At 41.3% G+C, this 20,738-nt stretch overlaps 1 protein-coding gene across 3 annotated transcripts; it reads left to right on the top strand.

The window, feature by feature from the left end:
• Positions 1 to 12,937: 12,937 nt before the first annotated feature.
• Positions 12,938 to 20,675, top strand: tspan12 (tetraspanin 12). 3 transcript variants are annotated; one of them, XM_004086960.4, is made up of 7 exons: positions 12,942 to 13,358; positions 13,611 to 13,693; positions 16,752 to 16,887; positions 18,485 to 18,550; positions 19,499 to 19,606; positions 19,677 to 19,820; positions 19,894 to 20,675. In XM_004086960.4, exons 1-7 carry the CDS (start codon positions 13,293 to 13,295, stop codon positions 20,110 to 20,112), a joined length of 822 nt encoding a protein of 273 aa, XP_004087008.1. In that variant the 5' UTR covers positions 12,942 to 13,292; the 3' UTR covers positions 20,113 to 20,675. The 3 variants fall into 3 exon arrangements, with proteins under 3 accessions (XP_020557836.1, XP_020557837.1, XP_004087008.1); XM_020702177.2 differs by lacking the exon at positions 13,611 to 13,693 and having other exon boundaries at positions 12,938 to 13,358; positions 19,894 to 20,628; XM_020702178.2 differs by lacking the exon at positions 18,485 to 18,550 and having other exon boundaries at positions 12,940 to 13,358; positions 19,894 to 20,628.
• The last annotated feature ends 63 nt before the right edge of the window (positions 20,676 to 20,738 follow it).

Raw genomic sequence — 20,738 nt, 5'->3', positions numbered from 1 at the left:
TAGTTGTTATTGACGCTATGTGCGCCATCGACGCCGGATGTAACCTGGCTGGCCGACTTGGAATGCGGAAGTGAGTGTGCATATAGCCTATTGACTCAATGCATGACTACATGGAGGCAGTTTCTGAACCATTCCTAATGGAAGAAGAAGACTTCCCTGCTCTTCCCTGCACACCCACTGCTTCCCCAGCTGGTAAGCTGAGAAAAGTCACAGAAACGGAGACAGAGGCTGTTCTTTCTCAACTCTCGTCACTCACACAATTGATAAACTCGAGGTCAGACACTCTGGAAAAGTTAATTAGTGGCAACTCCAGAGAGATCTCTGAGATGAAAAAAGCTGTGCAGGAGAACTCCATGCAAATCTCAGCTGTAAAAGACTCCGTTGATGTCGTTTGTACTGAAATTAGTGACATGAAGAACAGAGTGATCCACGCTGAGGCACAACTGGAGAAATATAAAACAATCGTGGAAACACAGGAAAAAAGGATCTCCCAGCTGGAAAGCTACTCCCGCCGCTGGAATCTGAAACTTCGCGGTTTGGCTGAGAAAGAAAATCAGAACGTGCGGCAAGAAGTGATCCGGATCTGCCAGTCTGTTCTACCGGAGGCGAAAGACAAACTCCCCGATGTTGTGGATACGGTACACAGACTCGGCCCAAAGAGACCGAACAACAACCAACCGAGAGGGATCATCATCCAGTTTACTGCGAGGATTCACCGCGATGCTGTCTGGCGCGCTGCAAAGAAATCTGCCTTCCTGAAAGAACACAACCTGAGGATGTCGGAGGGTCTGTCTGCTGAGGACCACGAACGGAGAAACCGACTGTGGCCGGCCGTGGAGAAAGCCAGGAGGGAGAACAAGCTGGCGTTCTTTGTTGGAGGACGTGCCTTTGTGAATGGTAAAGAAATCCTGCCGCCTTAACGAAGGCTGCAGATGTGAAAGCTGGATCTGAACGTTTTTTGCTATTTTCCACATTTATCAAAAATGATACTGTTGCTTAAAATCTGATTTTATTTGAGCTCATAAGCTATTTCATTCAAGCTGCTACTTTTTATTTTAATCTTTATTATCTTGCTTTAATTTTGTTTTTGATATAACATTATAATGTTATTTTAAGTATTACACTATACTTAAATGTGAATTAAGTAGCAGCATTGTGGGTTTTATTTTTATTTATTTTTTTCTTAAAACATTTACTCTTATGAGTAAGATGGGACTAATAACGCCCATCACTTTGGTGTTATTTCATAAGGAAATAATTATTGTTAGGGTCTTAGTTCACAGCTTTTTTTGTAATGGTTTGCAGGTTCTTATCCTCTTTCTGTTCCTAAGCGACCAAAAATCCTTAACTCAACTTCTTTTTTCTTCTTCTTTGGTCTAAATATCTCTTTTTTTTGTTCTTTTTTTCTATTTCAACTTCATGTCTTTATCCATTATTTCTTTAAATGCGAGAGGTTTAAGAAACAATGTTAAACGTAAAGCCATTTTTTTGTTTTGTAAGCAGTTTAATTCAGATTTTTGTTTTCTCCAAGAGTCCCACTCAACTGAACAAGACAAATCCTTCTGGAGGTCACAGTGGGGAAATGATGTGTGGATGTCACATGGTACAGAGCGAGCTGCTGGTGTCTGCATTCTCAAAAACAGATTCAATGGAAAAGTTTTGCTATCTGACAGCGATAAAGATGGTCATTACATTTTTATGATACTTGAAGTAGCCCATTCCGTCTTTATTCTAGTCAACGTGTACGGGTTCAACTCCCAAACAGAAAATAATCTTCTCTTCAATAGACTAGAAACACGTTTATTGCACTGGCTGTCTAAATACCCAAAGTCTTTTATAATATTTGGAGGGGATTTTAACTCAGTTTTTGATAACTCTATGGATAGATGGCCTCCCAGGAGTCCAGACTCTAACTCTCCTATAAAGTTGTTTGCACAAAATTTAGATTTAATTGATTCTTGGAGAGACTCGCATCCAAACCAAAGAGCTTATACATGGTGTAACAAATCACAGACCAGACACTCACGCATTGATTTCTGGCTTACTTCAAAGACTTAAAAAATGTTAAAACAGATATTCATGCCACACCGCTTTCAGACCATAAAACAATTCATCTAACCGTCCCTTTGTCGAGCTCCTCTGGCACTAAAGCTTCATACTGGAAGTTAAACAGTACCATTCTTGAGCATCTGGAGGTGATTTCTGAAACTCATCGCTTAATAAAACTTTATTGGAACAAAGCACTAGCTGAACACTCATTCTGTAATAATTGGGAACTTTTGAAATACGAACTTGGTTAATTTTTTAGAAAATATAGCTCTGATTTAACAAAAAAAAGAAGAGCTGTTGAGACAGATGTAATACAGAAGATTGCTCTTCTTACATCTAAGCCAACAGATGTCCTAGATGAAACGGATAAAACAGCTTTAATAGACTTACAACACAAGTTAGATGACATTTATAAACGCAAAGCAGAAGGAGCGTTTATCCGATTTAGGAGAAGGTGGATTGAAGGAGAGCAGAACTCTGCCTATTTTTTCAGGCTAGAGAAATACCAGTCCAATAGCAATTCTATTTCACAATTAAATATTAATGGGGTCATTTCTGATGATAGAAGTACCATAGCAAAATATTGTTCTGATTTTTATAGTAAACTCTATTCTTCCAACTATTGTTCAACATCTGCCCTTACCTTTCTTAACACTGTCAATAATATTACTCCAGTGAGTGAAGCGGACAGAGTCTGTTGTGATGAGGTCATCTCTTTGAATGAGGTTACAGATGCTATAAAATATCTGAAAATAAATAAATCTCCTGGAACAGACGGCCTTACTGCCGAGTTCTATAAACAGTTTTCTGACAACTTAGCCCCATTTTTATTGAAAGTTTTTGAAGAAAGCATTAACAAGGGTGCACTCCCTCCCACGTTATCTCAGGGACTGATTACCTTGATCCCTAAACCGAGAAAGGATCCTCTTTCCTTAGATAACTGGCGACCAATCACCTTATTGAATTGTGATTATAAGATATTGGCTTTGATTCTTGCAAATAGAATAAAGCCAGTCTTAGATACAATTATTGAAGATCAGTCTGGATTTATGCAGAATCGTCATCTCAAACAATATTAGGTTAATTTTAGACATACTTGATTACTCAGAACTCGTGCAGGATGACAGTCTCATTCTTTTTCTGGACTTTTATAAAGCCTTTGATTCTTTAGAACACAATTTTATTATTGCTGCTTTAAATAAATTTGGTTTTGGTCAATTCTTCTGCAATGCTGTTCAAACTTTATATGTCAATAGTAATAGTTCTATAAAACTCGCCAGTGGAACTTCTCCTAGATTCTTCTTGAAACGTGGGGTAAGGCAGGGATGCCCCTTGTCAGTCTGTTTCTTCTTTCTGTTCAACTCCTCAACCTACATATCAAACTCAGCCCATTAAAAGGTTTAGTTGTGGCTGAGAGGGAAATATTCATAAGTCAACCAGCAGATATCAGATGCAGCTCAGGCGGACACAATGGTGGAGTCAGGGAGTGGCAGAATCAGAGTCTTTAATATAAGTTCAGGAGGCCATCCAAAAGAGGACTGAATCAGGAACAAATTGCTCTATGAACTCTGGAGAGATTAAGGCTGGATTGCTCACAGGGAAAGAAAGACAATCTGGCACTGGCTTGAGAAAAGAGCACTGCTTATATAGGGAAGACAATGAGGCACAGGTGGAGCACATTAGGGAGGAAGCAGATCACACAGCAGGAACTGGAAATGAAGACAGAAAAGACAGCCTTCAAAATAAAACAGGAAGTGACAGCCAGAGGGCTAACTAATCCTGACAGCAGATGACACTGCTCTCTTTCTCCGAGACGCTTCACAAGTAGCTGTGGCGATTGATATTATCCAATTGTTTTCTAAAGCTTCAGGACTTACCCTTAATTTAAATAAATGTGAAATTCTGCCTGTGAAAAACTGTTTACTTACATCTATCCAAGGTATTCCTGTAAAAACATCAGTTACATACCTTGGCATTCAAATCACTAAAGATATGCAATCCAGATGTTCTACAAATTTCTCTCCTTTAATAGATAAACCCAAAAAAACCCTAAACCAATGGCTGCAAAGAGATTTGTCTTTGAAAGGCAGAGTTCTTCTTACAAAAGCAGAAGGGATCTCTGTTTAACGTATGCAGCTCAATCTCTACAGGTTAATAACACAGTCTGCAATACAATTAATAAAATATTATATAACTTTCTATGGAGAAATAAAACTCACTATATCAGAAAATCTGTTATTTTAAATACCTCTGATAAAGGCGGTTTCTACAGCGCTCATCCTCTGACTCTCCATCCTCCTGATGCGTTCAAATCCCCTCTGGTCGTTTCTGCTTCACTTCTGCCAAACAGTTGAACTCAAAAATCAGAGCTTTGTTCCAAGATCATTTAGTTTCTGTTCCATCGGCTACCTCTTATTGGGCTAATTTCACTTCTAACATTGAATGGAAAAAAGTCTGGTCTTTACCACAAAAATACTTCTTAACAAATAAAGTCAAAGAAATCTCTTTTAAACTTCTACACAGATTTTATCCAGCAAAACATTATTTAACTAAATTTAAAGCTGACATAAACACTAACTGTACTTTCTGCCAGAAACAACCTGAAACCTGCTCCCATTTATTCTGGTCTTGTGAATTTACATACAGATTTTGGAAAAACTTTAACAAATTTATCTCCAACTCTATTTTTGCTGATTTACAACTTTATTATAAAAACATACTATTTGGTTTTCATAGCTTTGATGTCAAAGATCGAGATGCTTTCTTTTGCATAAACATGTTATTATTTATGGCTAAATGCCATATACACAAAAGCAAATTTTCTAATAAAAAACCTGATTTCTTTGTGTTCAAACTGGAACTGCAGCAATATTTAAACTTGATTTCAGCTTCAAAAAATACAAAAGCTCAAAAAACAATTAACATTTGTAAATCTTTTGGAATGACAACATAAGTTTACTCTCGCATTTTCTTTTTTTATGTTATCTATTTTTTTTCTATATTTATTTTTATTTTTTGTATGTGTTGCTAATATTTAGAATCTTTCTAAGAATGTAACACATTTAGTCTGTATTCAGAAGTGTAATTATTTTTAACTTTTCATTTTGTGGTTCTGTATGTTGCAATTGTTCAATAAAAAAAATAAATAAATAAATAAATAAATAAAAAACATTAGCTGGTAGCTCCTCCCACACGCAGCATGGTGCGTTCATGGTACTCCAGTTCATAGAGGTTTTGTGGAACTCCAACAGCCATCCAGCCTATCTTAGGCCACTACTAGATATTCATGAGAAGATGAAAACCGCAGAACCAACCACAGGATCACCCAAATTATGCACACTCGCACAAAGCCACTTTTATCCGCAAATTTAGAACACAAACTGCCCAATTTCTGGTAACACTGTGGATGTGTTGAGGTGCACACTCCCCCTAGTGTTGAGGGGTGTGCATTGCGCCGTCACGTTTGGTGAAGCATCTTCGATCGATGTAGTCAGGGTGCTGCTGCTCATGTCTGAGTAAAGGAGTAGCCAATCACAAAAGTGTCTCCGCCTTGTCTAGTTTGATTGACAGATAGACCCATTCTCCTGAAAAAGCTCTTCATGAAATAAATATAGCATTGTGAAAAACAGCAACATTTTTTTTTTTTTTTGAATTTTCTGAAACTGCTATGGTTTAATGTCCAGTTGGCCTGTGCACGCATGTAAACCAACCAACCAAGAAGAAAAAAGACCAAAAACTAAAAAAGCAATAACTAAAAAATAAAAAAAAATTCAAAAGTTGTTTTACAAAATATCATTTTCATTTACAACAAAACACGTTTTTAGGTCGTCCACAATTTTGCTGTTGTTGTGCGCTCTCGCAAAGTGGAGAACTCTGGGAGGAGACGGAACTTTTTTTTTTTTTTTAACAGTTTGAGACAATTGTATACAATTATGCAAAGTATAGAAACATCGAAAAAATTACTGGACATGTACAAACAACAAATGCAGAATAAAACAATATATCATTTTTTTTCCAATGATACAGAAAAATAAAATAAAATAAATACAAGACTTTAAAATAAAATAAAAATAAAAAATAAATTAAAAGTAAATTAAATTAAAAAAAAGGGGTTTACATAGACACTGTAATGATTCTTAGTTTAGGGGGCTATCAAAAAGCTGTAATTTACATATGATACTTTGAAGTTCCATAGCAAGTTTGTTTTCCAGGAAATTTACAGATGAAAAAAAAAGAGCAGAGTTCTTTATGAAATGTAGAAAAAAAAGGTTTGATTTTAAGGAAACGACATTTATGTATATAGAATTTACCCAAAAAAATTACAACATTCAGAATAAGTTCTTTGTTCTTGTTTTCTAAAATAAACCCAAAAATAATGTCTTTAATAGAAAAGTCTGCTAAAAGTGGAATCTTGGGGAAAAGCCAATAATGTAAACTATTCCAAAAGACATCAGAATAAAAACATTCAAAGAAAAGATGCTCAGTTGTTTCAATCTCCACATGACAAAAAGAACAACAGTTTTCAGGAATTCCAAACCGTTTTCTTAATAATTCCTTGGACGGGTAAATACCTGAAAAGGTCTTAAAGTGAACTTCCTTGGCTTTAGGAGGGATGGGGAGTTTTAAGTATTGAGTTCGTATTTGTTTTTTTTTTATGAATTATAAAAATATTGGGTTATATAATTTGGATTTGAGATGTTGGGAAAGGACGTTACATTAAAATATTCTCTGATTTGAAGGTTTGGGAGTTTGGACGTTGCTATATTGTGTCCATTAATCAGAAGCTTGGGGACAGTAGGACGTCTGTAGATGTCATCATGAAACAGATCAGAAACTGAGCTCACAACATTTTGAGGAATGGCCTTAATCATTTTTTCAATATCTTTTCTATTCGTTAGTGAACCATATTTAGCTGTGAAATCATCAACAGACATGAGAGTGGCATCGTCATTAAGTAGATGCATTAAGGACCAAATTCCATTTTCAAACCATGTTGGAACAAAGATGGATTTGTTTCTGATAGTGATGTATCTGCAGTTCCATATGGGAGTGTTGTGTGGACTGTAATTGTGTTTATAAATGAGCTTCCAATACATGAGAACTTGCTGATGAAAAGACGAGAGTTGAATGGGAAGTTTCTTATTGTCAAAATCACAACTGAGTAAAAATTGGATCCCTCCTAGGCTGGAAAATATTTTATTAGGAACAATGAACCAAATACTATTTTGATTCCTAATAAATGATTTTAACCAGTTTATTTTTAAGGTGCCATTAAGGCTGTTAAAGTCTATGGCTTGAAGACCTCCATCTTCATATTTTTTAGTCAGCGTACCTTGTTTAACATAGTGTGTTTTCCTTTTCCATATGAAGTTAAAATTGACTTGATTAATAGATTTGATGGCTTGTTTAGGGACACCTATAGAATAGGTGGGATATATGAATCTTGATATGCTTTCAATTTTGGTGAGGAGAATTCTACCAAAAATAGAAAGATCTCTCTGTGCCCAGTTATTCAGCAGAGTCGAACATTTCTCTAGTTTGTCCCAAACATTCAGTTTTTCCAAGTCTGTTTTGTTTTTAGTTATATGCATTCCGAGGTATTTAACTGTGGATTTAATAGGAATATTATAAGCATTCAATAATGTACATGGTTTAATGGGTAAGATCTCACATTTGTTTAGGTTCAATTTGAGGCCTTAAGCTTTTGAAAAGATGTCAATAGTTTTAAGAATCTTGGGGATGTCATGAAGATTATTAAGGAAAATTGTTGTATCGTCGGCTAGTTGGCTTATTGAAAATTCAGCATTTGCAACTGACAGCTTACCAAAGTCAGTATGTTTGATGAGCAAAGACAGCATTTCTGCTGCTGCAATAAAAAGAAGGGGTGAAATGGGGCAACCTTGTTTTATACCTTTGTTGATGTTAAATCTGTGAGACGTCCCCTGAGGTAAACAAACAGAACTACTGGTTATATAATAAAAAGTTTTAACTGTATTAATAAATTTGTTACCAAAACCAAAGAATTGCAGAGTTTGAAACATGAAATGATGCTCAATCATATCAAAGGCCTTGTAAAAATCTAAGAATAGAATCAAACCGTCTGTCTCTATGAGATGTTCATAGTCAATCATATCCAGAACAAGGCGTAAGTTATTATGAATTGAGCGACCTTTAATAAAACCAGACTGCGTTTCAGAGATTATGTCTGACTTGAGTCTGTTTGCAAATATATGTGTTAGAAGTTTATAGTCAGTATTTAAAAGAGTTATAGGCCTTAAATTATCTAGAAATGTTGGGTCTTTACCCGGCTTGGGAATAAGGGTGATTACACCCTGTTTCATTGTATGTGTTAGAGACCCATTTTGAATAATTTCGTTAAACATTTAAAAAATTAAATCTTTGATATGCTGCCAAAAGAATTTCTAAAAGTTACTGGTCAGTCCATCACATCCTGGAGCTTTATCCTTGGACAGACAGCTTAAAGCTTCTCTAATTCCTGCAAAGTTATTTCTGAATCACAAGAATTTCTAAAATTGTCATCAATCTTAGGAATGAAATCTTTAATTGTCTGGAAAAAAGTATTATTGTGGGATTCGGAATAAGATGACGAGTACAAATGACTATAAAATGAACTTATTTCTTTAGAGATCATTTGATCAGAGCATAATTGATTATTAATATGAAGTTTCTTTATAGTATTCTTCTCTTGCCTCTTCTTTTCTAGATTACAGAAATAAGAAGTACTCTTTTCACCAAGCTCCACCCATTTTGCTCGGGATCTGATGAAGGCTCCTTTCGCTTTTTTAATATAAATATCGTCAAGAGAACACTGTAAAATGCTTCTGCGTTGTTTATCATCCTCGTTGAAAACAGGCTTGGAACAAATCTGATTTAACTAAAATTTCAGTTTCTTTTTGCTTATAATGTTTTGCAATTAATTTGCTATGTTTAATGGCAGTTTGACGTACTTTGAATTTAAAGAATTCCCACTTATCAGTGTAAGATTTTAGGGTTGAATCACTATTTATTGTTTCTAATAATTCAATAACAGCATTACAGAAAGTTTCATTAGTGAGAAGTGAAGAATTAAATCTCCAGTAGCCTCTTCCAAAGGATTTTTGGATTTGAGAGCTGACATTAAGTTCAATCAAACAGTGATCAGTCAGGGGAGCTGCTGAGATGTTAACGTTTATTTTGTTTTGTAGAAGGTTATTTGAGACGAGCCAGAAGTCAATCCGAGATTTTGAAGATCCATTAGGCTTGAACCAAGAGAATGTTTGTCTGAGAGGATTTTTGATCCTCCAGGGGTCAGAAACATTAAGATCAATACAAAAGTCCTTTAAAGTTGGATTAATATGATGGGTATTGAACTTTGAGGGTCCTCTATCCAGCCATTCATCTAGAACCATGTTATAATCACCACCAATTACTACAGTATTTGTACAGTACTTATGATTGAAAAGTTTGACATGTTTTGCAATTTCTGTTAATAATAACTTGTTGTGACTAGGAATATTATAGCCATAGACATTGCATAGGATCAGAAAACCATCATCAGTTTTAAGAACACAGATGAGCCATTGACCGTCATCATCAGAGATACGGGGAACCACTTTGATGGACAGTTTTAAAGAGCAAAGCAACAGAAGATTTGTTTGTACCGTGACAGAACAGGATTTTATTTAGACCGGAACTGTTGGTCTGCTTTAACAGAATGAGTTTCCTGCAGTAGAATGCAGCTGGCTTTACATTTTTACAGAATAGGAAAATAGATTTTCTTTTTACATTGTCTCGTAAACCCCTAACATTTAAAGAAACAAAGTTAAAATTAGACATTCATTCATTCATCTTCTTAACCGTTTTTTCCCTTCCGGGGTCACGGGGTTGCCGGAGCCTATCCCGGCCACTTGGGCGTAGGCAAGGGAAGCCCTGGACTGGTCGCCAGTCTGTCGCAGGGTAGAATATCCTCAATCACACATCCATTCACTCTCACACTCACAGCTATGGACAATTTAGAGTTGCCATTCAACCTATGTTGCATGTTTTTGGACGGTGGGAGGAAGCTGGAGATCCCGGAGAAAACCCACGCATGCACGGGGAGAACATGCAAACTCCACACAGAAAGGTCCCCCATTGATGTTGTGTTTTTCATGTCCCCCAGCCGGGACTTGAACCGGGGGCCTTCTTGCTGTGAGGCAAGAGCGCTAACCACTGCGCCAACGTGCAGCCTAAAATTAGACATGAAACACAAAAAAACAATAACACAAAAATGAACAAAAAGTTACTTACTTAGCTAGTTACTGAAGGTGAAAGTGAGCGATTGGAATTCAGATCCCAAACAACACAGAACTAGACCTCAAACTTTTAGAAAAAATACTTCCAAACTTATAACTTTCAAGTTAACAACAACAGAGTTTCACTTTCCTCTGTGAACTTAAGGTGTGGAAAAAACGGAGCAAATGAAGTTTATGCTTTAAACAACAAAGCATGTATGATAATTAACTCCAAACGTATAAAGAAGAATAAATAAAACCAGCTAGTCTGGAGACAAACGGACTCCATTAGCGTTCCCGATGTGGCCCCGATAGCAGACGTTCTGTCCCGCAGCTCTCCTTTCTCCATTTTGGGCCAGACAGCAGCTCTTGATTCTCGGTCGGATTTGCAGAAATCCTGCTTGAAGAAGATTCCCATCTCTTGACAAACCTTTGCATCCTTAGAAACCTTCCAGAAGATGTGGCGGTAGTGCCTCATGGAGAACTGGATGAGGTTTTGCCGGTGCCTCCCGGTTTCTCTCCTCCCCAGCCGATGTTCTGTATCCACAACCATTTCCAACACCGATGTGTGCTGTGGCGCGATCTTTGCCAGGATCCCCAGGACTTCTTTGCGGGTGTTTTCCTCGCTTTTTTCTTTCAAACCTTGTAACTTCAGGTTCCAGCGCCGTTTATATCGCTCCATCTCCACCACCCTCTCTCTTAAGTCATCATTGTCTTTCCTCAGCACAGAAACTTCTTTTCCCAGATTGTGCACTTTGGATTTACAGTCCTTTATATCAGCAGCGTTTACCTCAGTGATCTTCGTCAGATTAGCCAGAATCACAGAGTTTTCCCGAAGTCTGCCGTCAAAGTCGTCAAATCTCGCCGTCAGTTTTTCGATGGCGGCAGTTAGAGCTGACAACTCGGCATCACTTTTGTTAGAAACGACCACCTTGTTAGGTGGAACGGAGGGTTTAGTGCAGGGGTGGGCAATTCCAGGCCTCGAGGGCCGGTGTGTCTGCATGATTTCCAGATAGTCTTGCCCTACTCATGGCTGATTACCTGGTTCAGGTGTGTCCAGCCAATCAGAACATGCCAGAGCAGGGTATGCTGGAAAACATGCAGGAATGCGGCCCTCAGTGCCCACCTCTGGTTTAGTGGGTGTAACCGGGGTTTTCCTTTTAGTAGACAGCGAGGATACTTCCATGGCGTATTCGTGGTCATGTGTTGTCATCTCTGGGTTTTTGGATGCGGGAGTCGGCTTCTCCGATACAGGCTTTTCCCGTGGCATTCTAGGAGCTCTTAATATTGCTGTTGTTGTTTTTCCCACTTCGTTCTTGTCTCTTTCCAGTGGTAAGACTTGAGAGTAATAAAAAAATAAAGCAAAACTAGTTCAGCAGTTTGAAAATGAGGTCAAAAGGGATATTTTGGGACCGGACCGTCGCAGCTCACAAAAAGTTGACCGCACGGACCGCCATCTTAGCTCCTCCTCAAAAACAGCAACATGACATAAAAACAAAGCTACTTTGGAAAATATTGATTTTAAAATCAAAGGTTCTGACAAAAAAACGTAGAATTATAATAATATTCCACATGAATAAAATAAAATATTTTAAAATGCTGTTTTAAAATAATGAACAGGTTTTTAAAGCAAAATGAAATATTTTGAATAATATAATGGCTAATTTAAAATCGGTGTGCAGGTTTTTCACCATTTCATGATCTTTTTATATATTTATGAGAGATTCATTGGTTGATTGTGTATTTGCATGAGGCCATATTTATTTATTTAATTATGAACAGTATAGGACTCCATAGTCGCGGCCCACAGGTTCAGAACAGATTTTTTTTTCCAGGCCCACTAGTTGGCGCTCGCGGACCGAGATTGGGCCCATGGTTAAAAATCACTGCATTAGAGGAACAGATCATAGATGTTCTGGAGATCCATGCAGGGAAGCAGATGAAGATGTCAGAGAGGAGCAGTGATGATGCTGGTGAAAGGACGCTGAGGGTGGAGCTACCAGGAAAGACCAAAGAGGTTCATGGATGAGGGAGGACCTGAGGGAGAATGAAGTGTGACGGCCTTTAGAAGAAGCAGCTGAAAGCTTTCTCTGGATGTTTGCTATGCTGCACTTTAAAGGAACAGCATCCAAACATGAAAGTGTGCATGTTTTCATGCACACTTTCATGTTTGTAGCGTGTTATTCACAGCTCTGTGCTGTCAGGCTGGGCTACACACAGTCAGTCTTTTCCCGCCTTCCTTCAGAAATGTCAACATTTGCTTTATTTCTTCCTGATTTCCGCAGCTACTTTGCAGGTTGAGTCCTTCAAAAATAAAGCCTGTGGTTCAGGTCATAGGTCATAGGTCAGTGAAGAACCTCAAACTAGTTAACAGTTTTCAATGGTTAGTTAAGCTTGCAGGTGGCTTCAGGTTTTTGAACTTACTTCCATATTTTTTAGGAACAAAACAGTTTTCTTTTTTTCTGAAAAAACGGTTCATGAAAGGTGAACGTGATGACGTAGCGTACGTCCCAGACCACCAAAGCTCCGCCTCCAAGTGTCAGTTACCTTCACCGTGAAAATGTCTCTCAACCTCATCCGCTGGTAGAAATGTCCTAATAAGGTCAAAGGGGCGTGGCCCCGGGGGGCGCATTCCCCTGTCCCCCCCAGGACCCGTCGAGCGCGGATGTGGACGGAGGGAACAGATTGAGGAGGGGCCCCCTGCCGCCCCAAATCACAGCTCTCAAACCGGGACATTTAGTCATCTAAAAGTCCGGAACGAGCGGAACCATCTGGACCAGACCGCGGTTCTGCTGATTGGTTAGGAAGTCTCGGAACCCCCCACCCCCACCCCGTCCAGCACCTGTCGGAGGGTTTCTGCTTACGGGAACAGACGAGCCCGAAACAGTCACCGACTGCAGACACAGCCGGACGGGACCGCACGAGGAGGAACCGTCCCGCCGGGATGAACGGCGCGGGGCTGCGGTCCGAATGGCTCGAGAGCACGCGGTCAGGTGTCTGCGCCACCTGCTGCACGCGCTCAACCTGCTGTTCTTGGTGAGAGGGCACACACGCACGCGCTGATAGAGGGAGGGGCTTGACCTACAGAGCTTTTGCGCGTCCACGCCACTGCAGCCCCCCAGGTTAGGAGGGGGGGGGGGGGTCTGACCTGAAATCGATGCGCGTGACCTTCACGTGTGCGGGGTTAAGTATGTGGGAAAAACGTCAGGGCGCATGCGTGTGTCACATTCTGTGTTGGTATTTGTGGATGTGAAACTGATCCGTGCTCGTGTGTGCGCGCGCATCCAGCTGATGGCGGTGTGCGTGCTAGGCGTGGCGGCGTGGATCAGAGACTCCCTGAACTCCATCCTGACCCTGGCAGCCCACACCAGGTGAGTCCCTCTGCTCCCAACGATTCTGACAGGTGACGCTCAGAATCTCAGATGCGGGTTCTGTGTCTCAGAACCGAGTCAGAATCTCAGATGCGGGTTCTGTGTCTCAGAACCGAGTCAGAATCTCAGATGCGGGTCTCTTTGTTCTAAAGGTTCTGATAGTTTGATTCTCATCTTGGTTCATTTATGTCAATGAATGTTTATAAATGAGGAAACGGTACCACTACTCCTATCCACACTGCTTATGGATCCGGTATTCTAACAATACCTTTATCGATACTTTTTGAGGACGAAAAATCAATAAATAACAAATTAAGAACATAAAGTGTTTTATTTCCTCATTATGCAACAATGTTTTTTTAACAAAACATTTGACTTTATACATGTTTCCAACTAGAAAAGTAAAATGAAAAAATAAACAGCAATGTTTTGACATATTGCTGTCGTGATGTAAATATAAAACAAATTAAATAAATGTTTGAGTTCATAAAATCATCCCAGAGAAATTCTCTGCTTCAACTCCCGCAGTGAAAGCTGCGTCTAAAGGCCTGTTCACATCGGGACGAATTTCGCCGGCGATTTTCGCCGACGTTTAACGCCTCATGACTAAACAAAGGGCACCAATGTGAGTGTGCACACCGAGGCGAAAAAACGCCACGCGCCAAAGCGTCAAAAAAAAAAAACGCCTCGGGTTCGTTTTTTTTTTTCCGACGCGTCGCGTCGAAATGTATTCGACCAATGGGAATGGCGCTTTTGCACACGTGTCTGGAGCCTCTGAAGTTACAGTAAAACACAACTTGGGGGCGGTCAAACACAAAACTGCCTTGCTGAGCACACATACCAGCGAAGAAGATAGACGCAAAGTAGCGTCTACACACAGCCGCGAAGAAATAATGACGGACATTCTAAAATATCCCCGAACCAAGCACCAGTTGGAGCTACTGGTGCTTGAAATATTCATGTTTTCTTTGTATTATTCTGACAAGCGCGTAAATACTTGCTCTCTTCTTCTGAGTGAAAAGCGACTTTAAGAAGCGTAAAGTTGCGCAGCGCCACCTTGTGTACAGGAGTATTTCTGTTTACATTAAGCGCCATCTAATGTCAGGGAATGAAATTGCATGTTCACTCCACTCATCGTCAGCGAAAATCGCCTGGGTGTGAACACAAAAAACGTGGCGAAAAACGCTGGCGAATAACGCCTGGCGAATATTCGTCCCGGTGTGTACGGGCCTTAAATCTGACGCCCGTGTGTCCGTCTCTCTGAAGCTAAAGCCCCGCCTCTCTACCTGTTCACGTCATCTGCAGCAGCAGAGAGTTGTTTTTTCTCGCGCCCCTCCAGTCTGTTCTACACAGAGATTTAAATACGGTCATCATAGCAGCAGGTTGACATGATAGTCAGGGCGCTCTGGCGCAGATTTCATCAATTTTACGCGCGCGCTGCGTGCTGTCTGAACAACAGCCCCGCCCCCCGTGCACCCAAATAGCCAGACAGACCTGTCCTCTGCAGTGAGAAGAGCGAAGTTCATATCATCATCAATTAACGGGAAATTGACTGACTTGTAGAGTTAAATATAGCAGATAACGTTTATATCTTGTGGGACACAAAAAAAGCGACCTCTCCGGTACCGATAGCAGAACCGGTGAGGTCAGATCTTAACGATACTGCGGTCTTGAAAAAAGTGGCCCCGGGGCTCATTCAATACCGGGGCTCGGTACCCATCCCTAATTGGCGGTGGGAATTAATAAATAAAAGGATATCAATCAATCAATCACTTTCCAGCCTGAGTGATTTGTGTCCCAGCAAAGCCTTCTGGGTAAACGTGGTTAAGCAATGTAGAGTTTAAGGATTATTCTAATCGGTTTTTAGTGAAAAACAATCCTAACATGGGAGTTCAAACAGGATCAGTGACTTTCTAAATTATTCTACATAAAATCATAACTTGAATTCATTCTTTATAAATATTGGATGTAATTCAAAGGAAATGACAAGAAAAAAGAGAAACTCTAACTGTGTTTTTACGGTTGATGAAAAAGGGGTGCAAAAATGAGAAAGCAGACATGGGTTGATGTTGACATGAAAAGGATCCGAATGACCACAGATGATATAATCCGACCTTCATGTTGGGTTTGGAATCTTTCCTAATGGTATGAAAAAAGGGATTCCTATTTTCAAATCATTGTTTCAATCATCACAGGCCAGTGTCGTTACTTTCAGTTTTCTAAAATCCCAGAAAAATTGTTTGTTAAAAAGTTAAGTAGTTTTTGTTGAAAATAGAAACTACGACACAAGAGTCAATATGGCTTCCATTGAAACTGATCTACAGCTTTGGCATTCTTCTAAATATCAGACGATATTTCAACAGCAATTAAAGAAAAAGAAATAAAGAATAGGATTATTTTGAGATTTAAAAATGCTATTTGAGGCCACTAATCACTCCATTTTAAACATAAACTATATTCCTTTGGTAGAACAGGCGTGGCCCTTAACCAAATAACTAGTTATTGGCACAAAAGACAACAACATGTACAGTTTGCAGGTCATACTTCAAAACACATAGATATTGAATATGGTGTACCACAAGGATCAATTTTGGGCCCAGTTCTTTTTATCTTGTATATAAATGACATCTGTTGAGTTTCTAATGTGCTGAAACTTCTATATTTGCAGATGATACGACCCTATTTTGCTCTGGAAAAGATTTCCAACATTGAACAAAAGAGGTTGAAAAAGAAATGATTACATTTAGAAATTGGTTTTAGAAAAGAAAAAAAAAGCTTTCATTGAACTTGGCAATAATCAAACTGATGTTTTCTGCGAAAAAGAACCAGAATGATGTCATACACAGACCGGTTAGATGTGATGTCGCACCACTTCCAGTCCGTTCTGACAGAGGACCATGTTGGCCATCTTGATTGGTTCTGACCCTGGATCCAAGCGGTCCCGACGCCGACAGCAGCTTCCTGATGGTGTTCAGAAGACTGCAGTTCCTTCATCACGTGTCAGCGGTCTAAACTTGTGTCTTGGTGTTCTGGACCTTCAGCTTTGTTTGTGCTGCAGGTTGGAGGAAGCCGCCATCCTGACCTACTCCCCAGCCGTCCACCCCGTCATCATCGCCGCTTCTTGCCTTCTCATCTTGGTGGCCATGGTGGGTTATTGCGGTACTCTGAGATGCAACCTGCTGCTGCTGTCCTGGGTAAGAGCACAAAGACTGAGTCCAGTTCTGATCCAAACCCTCAACCACGTTCTCGTAGTTTCCCTCAAAAGCTCAAGACCTTCTCTCAGGTCTTTAAAGTCACGAGTTTTTTGAGGAACCTCCAAACTCTTCTTCTGTGGTTTTTAAAGCGTTGAGGTGTTTATTTAAGAGTTATGCAGAAATGGGTTTGAATCGTTCACACCAAAGCTTCTGAACACAGAGATGATGGAAGACAAAAGCAGACAGTGGCTCAGGACCAAACGTTGGTTCTCCAACACTGAACTCAGAGTCTCTGCTGAAGATCTCTGGGCTGAAAACCACACCTGTCACCTGCTGATTATTGTTTATTAATCCCACGAATGGGAAATGTCCTTGTCACAGTAGCATGGAGTTTGGCACAAGTATGTACAGACAGTAATTAACAAATACACATTTTGAAAGAAAATATACAAAAATAAGAGTTTTCCGAAATAATAAACAGGGAAAGAGATGTGCAGGAATATAGAGTCATCTGTATATACAGTTTTGGTACAGTGGAATAAAAAACGAAAAACTATAAAACTATTTACTTAGGCTGGTGTTGAACAGCCTGATGGCAGCTGGGATGAAGGACCTGCGATAGCGTTCCTTCTTGCATGGTGGGTGCAGCAGTCTGCCACTGAAGGAGCTGCTGAGGTCTGAAACAGTCTGGTACAGTGGGTGAGAGGGGTTGTCCATGATTGATGTCAGCTTGGCTAACATCCTCCTCTCACCCACCTCCTCGATGGAGTCCAGGGAGCAGTCCAGGACAGAGCCGGCCCGTCTGACCAGCTTGTCCAGTCTCTTCCTTTCTCTCTCCGAGCTTCCGCTGCTCCAGCAGACCACTGCATAAAGGATGGCTGAAGCCACCACAGAGTCATAGAAAGTTCTTAGCAGTGTCCTGCACACCCCAAAGGACCTCAGTCGTCTGAGCAGGTGGAGACGACTTTGGCCCTTCTTGTACAGGGCATTTGTGTTGTGTGTCCAGTCCAGTTTATTGTTTAGGTGAACACCCAGGTATTTATAGTCCTCCACGACCTCGATGTCCAAGCCCTGGATGTTCACCGGTGCAGTCAGATGTGGTTTCCTGCTGAAGTCGATCACCACCTCCTTCGTCTTGCTGGCGTTGATGTGCAGGTGGTTCAGAGCACTCCAGTCCACAAAGTTGGTGATGACCTCCAGGTACTCCAGATCGTTTCCCTGAGATAGCCGCCCGCCAATGGCTGTATCATCAGAGAACTTCTGGAGGTCTCAGCTGTCAGTGTTGTGTGTGAAGTCCGATGTATACAGGGTGATGACATCATCACCCTGAAATACAACAATGCTAACCATGTGGTGAACTTTCAGCTGACTGAGGTCTAAATCCAGGATAAAATGTGGACCTGTCCCCTTCACTTTGAATGCAAAGGGGGCCGGCCTAAAGGTCAACCTGTCCGCCATTACCTGAGCGAGCAGGTGTCTTCATTGTACTGTGCAGGAGGTGGTCTCTGAAAGACCAGGATGTGGTTTCTTGGTTAGACATGAATTCCTCAGCATGCAGGGCTTTCTGCTCACCCTCCGTCTGCTGCTGTGTCTCCAGTACTTCTGCAGTCTGCTGGTGATCTTCTGCGTGGAGCTGGCCAGCGCAGTGTGGAGCTATGAGGAGGTGAGCCCCAACCCCTGCATGTGCAGGTAAGACACCTGAACACTGTGCCAGAAAACAAGAGTCCAAAGTCCAAAACAAAAAGAGGATGTAAGCTTCAACATCAGACAGAGGAGACGCTGCACCACCAGGTTCATCTTCATCATACAGTTCCTGTTGGACTTCATGGATCTGCTCTCTTCATGGCTTCACAGTCAAACCTGCAGATTGAGTTTGACTTCTTGTTGCCTCCAGGCAATTTAGGAAATGATGGAATGGAGCCCCAGAAGCAGTTGTTCCTCGGAGGTCGTGGGATGTAAATATCTCGCTCTGGTGGCGTGATTGGCTGCAGCTTCCTGTGTGGTTGTCAGCAGCTGTGGCGTCCGGTGACACTCGGCTCACACAGAACTCGGTTCCAAGAATATCCAGAAATGTCAGCCACGTCCTGCTGCTCGTCTTTCAGCCCCTCGGGCTCAACAGCAGCTTTCCACTGAGCTGCAGCTCTGGAGGAGGGTCTGACCAGCCCTTCGTCCTGAACGGAAACCTCCTCATCCTCCGAGCTGCCGGCTGTGCGTCTGGACTTTTACAGTCAGATCCTCAGTCCAAGTGCAAATCTGACACCAACGTTTGAGTTTCTGTGTGACATTTATTTGCTTCTAAAAGACTGTAAATATCAACATGTTCTTTTTTTTTGTTTTTAATCCAACTTTTCTTATATTTTATTATATTTGAATTGGCTTCACTTTTTGTCATTTGATTGAATCTTGGTTTATTTAAACGTTTAACCTTTTTCTTGCACTCATTTTTATGTGTGTCAGTGCACGTATTAGTGCACGTGTTTGTTCCACGTATTAGTGCTTTTTTTTTCATTTAGTGTTTTTGATTGCATCTTTGTCACTGTGTCTTTTCTTTGTGTTTATTTCTCTTTGTGATGGCGCCTACGTGTGCGTGATATTTGCGTGCTTGTGTCAGCCCTCTGTGCAGCGCTCTGACATGATCAGCCTGAAGCCCCGCCTCCATAACTTCGGCCTGCAGCATCATCAGTGGCTAACACACACCTGGAATCACTTCCAAACAGAGGTAACGATCCCACCTGCACACAGGTAATGTGGTCATGTGACCTGTGAGTGACAGGTGTGTGCTGCCTCAGTTCCAGTGTTGTGGGGTGATCTACTTCACCGATTGGCTGGAGATGACAGAGATGGAGTGGCCACCAGACTCCTGCTGCACCAATCAGTATCCAGGCTGTGCTCGCCACGCCCACTTCCACGACCTCAGCGACCTTTACCAAGAGGTGAGACTTTTGCTTCTGATTGGACAGCTGCAGCTCCGAGGCTCCTCCCATCACTGCTCTTGTTGTGTTTCAGGGCTGTGGTCCAAAGATCTACAGCTTCATCCGTGGGACAAAGCAGCTGCACTTTCTGCGCTTCCTGGGCGTGTCCATGGGCGTGGCTCAGATCCTGGCCATGGCACTCACTCTCACGCTGCTTTGGGCGCTCTGCTTTGGACAGAGCTCTGCAAAGCTGGGCTCCCAGATGCCCCCAGCAGCTCTGGAGGATTCTGCACCCTCAGGGGCCACCGTCTGATTTGGAACTAAAGCCCCCCCACCTATCTGTTTGTGTCCAGACAAGATGGAGAACCAGAGGAAGCTGGCGTTTCCGGAACGTTCTTCACTGTTCCACGCCTACGCTGGGCCCTGGATGGTTGGGACGATCCTTCAGAAAAATCTCCTTTTTGGAACCGTGATCTATCCTCCCAAACGTGTCTGTGCCGGCGAACTGCTGAGCCCGCAAAGTCAGGAAAAGATGAACCAAGACCCCGATGTGGAAGTCTGACAGATCACTGCAAGGAGCACTGATCATCTTCAGATGATCCTCCAGACCATTTGAAAGCCAGAGAGGCAGCTCAGCTTCCAGCTGGAGATCCTTTGAGCCCCTCAGAACTCAGACATGATGCTGAAGCTTCTTCTAGATCAACATTTGGAGGAAAGGAGTCCCGTCTGTGGGGCCTCAGAGGAACACTCCAGTCTTAGAGGATCAGCTTCTTCTCATGGACATTTGCATTACGAACAGTCACATGAAAATTGTTGAATGTGATGAACCTGGAATAAAAGAGAAGCCGAGACCTGGTCTCTGCTTCCTGAACAGGGCTTCTGAATCTGGGAACCTGGTTCCTATGAGGTTTTTCTTTGCAGGTTCTGAAACAGATTTAT

Source organism: Oryzias latipes, chromosome 23 (genome assembly GCF_002234675.1).
Source record: "Oryzias latipes chromosome 23, ASM223467v1".
Classification (NCBI taxonomy): Eukaryota; Metazoa; Chordata; class Actinopteri; order Beloniformes; family Adrianichthyidae; genus Oryzias; species Oryzias latipes.
This window is presented reverse-complemented; position numbering and strand designations above follow the sequence as displayed.

Coding starts and splice junctions, on each gene's coding strand:
- tspan12 (XM_004086960.4), top strand. CDS start 13,293: ATGGCTCGAGAGCACGCGGTCAGGTGTCTGCGCCACCTGCTGCACGCG. Junction 18,551..19,498: donor CAGTGTGGAGCTATGAGGAG/GTGAGCCCCAAC, acceptor TGCTTGTGTCAG/CCCTCTGTGCAGCGCTCTGA. Junction 19,821..19,893: donor TCAGCGACCTTTACCAAGAG/GTGAGACTTTTG, acceptor GTTGTGTTTCAG/GGCTGTGGTCCAAAGATCTA.